Source organism: Apaloderma vittatum, unplaced genomic scaffold (genome assembly GCF_000703405.1).
Source record: "Apaloderma vittatum isolate BGI_N311 unplaced genomic scaffold, ASM70340v1 Scaffold45279, whole genome shotgun sequence".
In the NCBI taxonomy this organism is placed as follows: domain Eukaryota; kingdom Metazoa; phylum Chordata; class Aves; order Trogoniformes; family Trogonidae; genus Apaloderma; species Apaloderma vittatum.
In genome coordinates this window covers 1-6,787 of record NW_009735512.1, presented here as the reverse complement: position 1 = coordinate 6,787, position 6,787 = coordinate 1, and the positions used below count along the sequence as shown (strand labels likewise).

Sequence of the window (6,787 nt, the reverse complement as noted above, 5' to 3'; positions counted from 1 at the left end):
CCCTTCCAGCCTAGGCTGTTCTAGGATTCTACGATTCTATGATCCACAAACCATTTGCTGCTCTTGTACCGACGTTACACATTCACTTCACGCTAATCGGAAGTTAACAATTAGAAATTTGCAGGGATTTTTGCTACCAGCTCTTTTGGAAGCAGCACGTGACAAGCCGGACATCTGTGCAGATTTTTAGTCTCCTGCTCAATTTTCTTCAGAAAAACCCCAAACAACAAAAATTATAAAGACTTAATGACTGCTAAACCCTAAGCAAGAGAAATGAGTGCAAAAAATCCTACTGGGAGAAAATATTCCCCTTCTGGTAAAAGTCAATGTGCTTTCTTTCACCCCAGCTAGAGTCTTAAAATGATTCTCAGAAATAACATAATCTGTATAATACCAAATTCAAGGTTTCAAAACTGCAAGAAATTTATTTTTCTTATGGAAAACTGTATTTTTAATTGTGATATGACTTCTAGAAAATATTGGAATCAGAAACATTTACATGCAGAAAGCACACGTAGTGCCGAACTAACCTGTCCAAACCAGCTAAACGGTCCTTAGAAAATGCATTCATCTGTTACTACTCACCATCAGTTTAGCGACCCACTTTAAGAAAAGGAGGAAGAGTGTATATGGTAATTAATAAGTTCAAAGGGTAAAGCTTCTTTACCTCTTGTTCATTCAGAACCAGTTCACCAGGAACGGGCAACAACTGGCCCAGCACAGCTGTTACAGGGTTGTGTACATCTGCAAAGAAGATGTTTACCTGAACACAGAACTACTCACAGTGTACAAAGTTTCATTTATGCATAAACAAATTAAACAGAGGCAAACTGGTATCCTGAACATTTTCTGTTAACAAAAACCACCACCTGAGGCTGTTTGGCCTCTGTTAGGACTTTCTCCTACAATTTAGTTTTGAATTCAAACTTACTCTATAATAAATAGTGTCAACAAGAGACCTAGAATTTTTCACTCCAGGAATGTTTTGCAAAATGCAAGAATAAAAAACCTGACCGTACAAGAACACCTCTGACAGAAGAACCTGCCACCAATTTTTCAGCTAGGAGTTTGAGCACAGGATGTTTTTACTCTGTGATTCTATGATATTTAAATTCAAATGCCATAGACTTAAAATATTTTGGTAATGTAAGAAAAAGTTTAGAAACAAATATATATATATATATATATCTCCTGAGTTCTTACATCACAGATTTCCAGAGTTCTGACAGAGCATCTGGAACAGAAGCCTTTAGCTTAGGAAAAAAATTACTACAACCCCCTGAGAAAACCCATAGTTGTAAGTCTTTGCACAAGTCCTGGTGAAGAACTGCATGTAAGTACATGAGCGCCCCAGCCTGTGCAGAAAACAAGGGAACATCAGTCAGAGTAAGGTTACAAGATGAATCTTACACCTGTACTTCTTCCCTTCTCATCTAAAGAAAGAAAGGGAAAAAGAAAAAAAAAAAGGAAGTCAAAAGCCATCTTAATTACAAAGTTGAAGAGTTTAATCCCTAGAAACCTTTAGATATAATTTCTGGACCAAAATCTTTTACTTCATGAGTAAAAATGAGTAAACCAGGAGAAAGCTCCAACAAACAAAAACTAAAAAACCATGTGCCGGCGCACTCCTCAGCTTTTTTCTTCCCTACTATGACAGCAAATGAGTTGGAATTTTGTAAAGGAGCGTGACCTTTAACTTGGGTGTGCCTGGCTTACTCTTCTGACAGCTTCTGACAAACACAAGCGAGCAGGCTCCCTACCTGAAGCAAGCCCGCGAGAGACGCTCCTGCCCAGCACCTCTTGATACCGGGAAGCAGCAGCTGTGCCTGTGCCGTGCCTCACATTAAAAGGCTTTGTTTTGATGACACTGTCATCAAAATACACCACCATAATACAACTATAATAATGCACCACGCTAATGTTTTTGAGGAAGCTTAGGTACAGAAATGTTCATTGAAGTTAAAACTAAACTACGCTCAAATACCTGCTCAGATGAAAATGTGTTCCTCCATCTCAACTGTGGAACTTTAGGACCTCAGAAACCACTTTCTTAGAAAGTGATGGCATTTCAAGCTCACATCATTATGTACGTGTTAGCGAGCCATTCCAAACCCAAGGCCAAAGTAGAAGTGTAGCCCGCGACGCTGCTCCGCATTTATGGAGGAAGAGTGACACTTGGTGGCAAGCCCGTGCAAATGGGAACGGATGCCAGCACTTACCCTAAAAGTGCTCTGCATGGAAAGCAATCTGTACATCAAAAACTTTCAAAAAATTCAACATATCCACTGCATCATTCTCATGACACTGACTCGCCTAGCAATTTTTCAGTTATAAAATAATAACTGGCAATAGCTACATTAACTTTGGCCAATCTTCCCCATCGCTGCTTTAGAACATAAACCCGAGCAGTTGCACAACGACAAGCCTCGATGAGCTACCTGAAAGGCTAGAGAGAATTTTAATTTTATTGTACCTGATTGAAGATAACTATGTTGGCTGTGATATTCAGGAATTAGATGAACGGGGTTTAGTTCTTGTGTGCCACAACGGTTTATACAGAGTATTTGAGTACCTCCTTCCAGCTGGCAGATAACCTGGAATGAGTAACCAATGGTCAGTTTTCTTCTAACAAACTGTCATTTTAAGCATATAGAGACGTAGGTTTTTATACGAGTACCACTTGTCTTGTAAGACTTCATAATCACTAACTGCAATCCCCCAAATGGACCATTATCCATTAAGATAGTTGCTTTTTGACCGTTAATTGAAATTTATTTGTGGAAGCAGCTATTGAGATCTAACACCGTAGCTCCTTCATTGCTTTGGAGGAAGTCATCTTCACACTGGGGTTTTATTTACCAGATGTTAAATAGAAAATAATACGTTTTTTATATACATAAAGAGAGAGAGAGTGACGCTATAACCAGAATAAAATTTAGACTGTTGAGTCCAAGAAAGTGACTGCCTTACTAGTCTTAATATAGCACTTACTAAGTGGGATTTCTTGATGTTAGCATGGTACAAATAAGTTAATTTTCTCTAGCATATGATTTTGCTACCAAATACAGGATAAAAGTCCTACAGGGTTGGAATCATTTCTGTGTGAACATCTGGAATCCTCTGCTACACTGTGCAATGCCAGTAACTTGCAGCCGGGCTTGTCGGCATCTGAACTCTGAAAAATTGCTCTGTCTTGGTGATTCTCGCTAACATTACTAACAGCCTCTCTCACCTCAGCCTGAAAGAAAAAGTTTTGAACTTCACCAGATGTGCTTTAAAATCTACATTAAACTGCAACCAAATACAGTAAATTAAAAAATGGATCTGCGTCATTCAACGCAATACTGAGAATAGTTAATTTACGTGTCAACGGCAAAATGATTTTTGCTTGCATTTCAAGTAAAAATATTTCTGAAAAATAACAAGGAACAGTAACATACTTGACAGTAAAAACGGCATTTGGTGTCTCCAACACCATAGCACACAACCGATTTCTAAACTCACTTGGAGGAGTCAGGCAATAGATGCAGCAAATTATGCAAACCAAGAATTAACCCTGAATTAAACAAATTGACTGGGGACCATTGGGATTCAGTCTAAGTAAGAAGCAGTGATCTGAGACTGGCCTGCCCACTCAGTGGTGCCTATAAATCGGGTTGTTCCAAGATGAATTTTTATTGCTGTGATAACTGCTGTGTGTCACAGCATTCCACTGTGGACGAGGTGCCACTCGCGTTTGTTGCAAACCACCTCTCCTGCAGATCCGTTACCCCTCTCAGTGCCATCTGCCCGAACGCCTCCCTGCCAGAGGAAGCCTTGCCTCTCTCAGTACACACTTTAAAACATGGAACAGATAACCCTGAAAAACTTGGCTACAAAAATCCAAGAATTGTCAGAAATCTCCCTTTCATGAAATACCTGAATTTCTATAGTTTGTCTTGCACATACCTAGGAAAGCACATTTGAAAAATCCAAATGTTTTAAGAGAACAATTAAGTGGCAAAAAACCTCTCTCCATAGGCAAGGAATGCTAATGTTACAGCCAGATTTTAACCCTCAGCCCCGTTCCTTTACAGATGCTGCACATGTGATAAAAGCTCAAATAAACCAGCTGCCCAAGGGGATTTGCCAGAGTCCCACCTAGCAGTTTGTGCTCCGGTGGCCTTAGGAGAAACCTCCTCCCTAACCTGCCCGAAATGAAACCAGAATACGTCGGGGGCAGGCGGGAGCCAACTAGAGGCAACAGAAACAGGTGAAAAGCCCAGATCTTCCTTCCTCTACAACACAGCAGTGTAGGAAATCAGCGTTCTTCTTTCAAAGAATAAACCCCACTGCAGACATTCAACACCTGGACAGATTCTTCTGATAATAATAACAAAACCCTGCATGCATACTTACTGATTCCTCACAGGCAGAAGCACCAGCCTGAGGGAAGCCATAGACAGCACCCGGAGACTCTAGTATGTAAAACAAAGTATGTTTGGTTTACCATAAGATCAGCACTTTATGCCAAGAGCTCCTTTACAGCATCAATAAAAGAGGTTCTGATGTCGCTACAGCATTACATTACTGTGAAGGAAATGTTTAGTATTACGTAACAGACTTGCTGGGAAAACCAGACTTCAGTTTGGGCCTTTTGGATATCTTTCAAAGGTTTATTATGCCTGCTTGGCACAACTCACTTAGTTTCAGGATAAACTACCTCATGAGATGAGTTCCAGCAGTCGGTTTCAGCCTAAGCAGGATTGTGCCCAGGCTGTGCTCACTGCTCCCCGGTCGGGCAGCAGCAGCAGCAGCAGCACTGCTGACGACCTCACTTCCGTAACCAGTGGGCACAGTAAAATAAAACCATTGTTTGACTTGATTAAAAAACAAAATTAATCATGCTCTACACGATTCCTCACAGCCCCCCGAAGGAGTGGAGGTGTGGTGTGACAAGAAGGGAAAATTGGAAGTAAGACTGAATTACCTGGTTGAAGAACATGAACACACAGGAATAAACAGCTGTCTATTCTCCTTCCCAGCATTCCCATTTATCTTAACATTATCGGAAAAGGCTTGTATTGCAATTTGTCAAATCCAGAATTAATTTATTCAGCTACTGAAATCCTTCCCTAAGCTTATGGAGGGACGAAGAAAAAATCCCCTCAGTCCTTTGGGGCACTCACCGTTTAAGCAACCAGTCAAGTTTTAAAACTGTACAGTACTGTTTGGGATTCCTTTAAATTGATCACAACCAATATATTTATTCTCACCTGCAACTGGAGGTACGAATGAAGTGAACACCTGAAGAAAAGAATGTTTCATTTATAACTATTTTATGTATTAAATGATCCATTTTTTTAAAATGTATAAACTGCATAACAAACTGTATAAACAAAGAGTTAACTTAGAGTGACCCTGAAAACCAGATTTATTTACATTTTCATTATATAATTAAGCGCATAAATGCTGCAGGCTATTCAGCATTACCGGATATTGTTACATATCTTGAACATAATTTCTGCTTTTCCCGCTCAACATATAGCTATGGTTCAGATCTCATGCATTTACAAGGATAATAGCCTCACACACACTATCTACACTTGTATTTTCAAAACCAAACCAAATGAAGAGAAAAGGAAGAAGGACAGAAACCAACTCTTTTCTACTTTCAACTCAGAATTTAGATTGCTCAAACTAGACAATTTGCTCTCTATCCACGTGTGCTGTGCTTCCTCTTTATAGGGACAGCGGTTTAGGAAGGTAAGGAAGCAGCACAGAAACAAAATCGGGGAGTGAAGTAACTAGGCAGCCATTGCAAGATATGCCTCATGACATGGACAAAAAAAAAAGCGCAGTCAGCACCACACGTGCACACTGCCTGCTATTCCCAGCAATATAAAACCGATTTCTGTATTCACTGCGAAATTTGTTCCAGTATAAAATTTATGACGTAACTTTAAGCATCACGTGGTTCCCATGTAGGTTTAAATTCCCCACACCTGAGTTACAAATAATTGTGAATATAGAAAAACTCCTATTTCACTTAATCTTACTGGTATCGTTCTGACATTTTGATTGACTGTTCCTTCCGGGTAGAAAATGCTTGAAGGCAGAACGCCGCAGCTGCTGTGCTGCAGCGCTATGGAAGAAAGAAAGTGGATGCCGTCGGAAGGCAGACAGGGTGAATATGTGCGCTCAGCTTCTTCAGGAAGATTTAATTCCTTGTATTTTTCAAGATCTCCATTGTCACAGCTGCTGTCTCCATGTGGATGGACTTCAACTTTCATGATTGTATTTTGAATTTCAAGTCTACGTGGATACTGGTAGTGATCCAGCAAAGCCTCTGCTGCACTTACAGTGTGTAAATAATGGTCTTGACTAGGTACCAGTCCTTCTTCACTTGAATTATTAACTACTGCACCTTCTGGATTAAAGTTTCCAGAACTAATGTGGCCATTTTGTCCAAACATTTCGGTTACAAGTTCACTGCCTGTCACCAATCTTAAATCAAGCGCCATTTGGTTCTTCATAGTCACGGACAGACTGTCAACCGACTCATCTTTATTTCTTTTTTCGGTTGAAGATGATTTTCGGTGTTCGGAACAGCTTTTCTGACTAGAAGTGAACGAAATAGCCTTAGCTAAACAACGTGTACACGCAAGACTGATTAACCCCCTCTGAAACTTAAAACCGTGAGGCTGGAAGAGGTTGCTGGGGCTCCAAATGTACCTTTCAGAAAAAAAAAAACCAGGCCCCCGCGCCAAGGCAAAGAGCACCGAGGCAGCGCCCGCCCCAGCAAACC

At 40.4% G+C, this 6,787-nt stretch overlaps 1 protein-coding gene across 1 annotated transcript; it reads right to left on the bottom strand.

Annotated features, from left to right (window-relative positions):
• Positions 1-667: 667 nt before the first annotated feature.
• LOC104279339 (tesmin-like) lies at positions 668-6,515 on the bottom strand (the record flags this gene model as incomplete). The annotated part of the gene is made up of 5 exons (XM_009876591.1): positions 6,039-6,515; positions 3,083-3,238; positions 2,706-2,708; positions 2,474-2,594; positions 668-744 (listed from the first exon to the last, which is right to left on the bottom strand). Coding segments are annotated over exons 1-5 (834 nt in total), but the record flags the coding sequence as incomplete, so codon positions are not given.
• Positions 6,516-6,787: the final 272 nt, after the last annotated feature.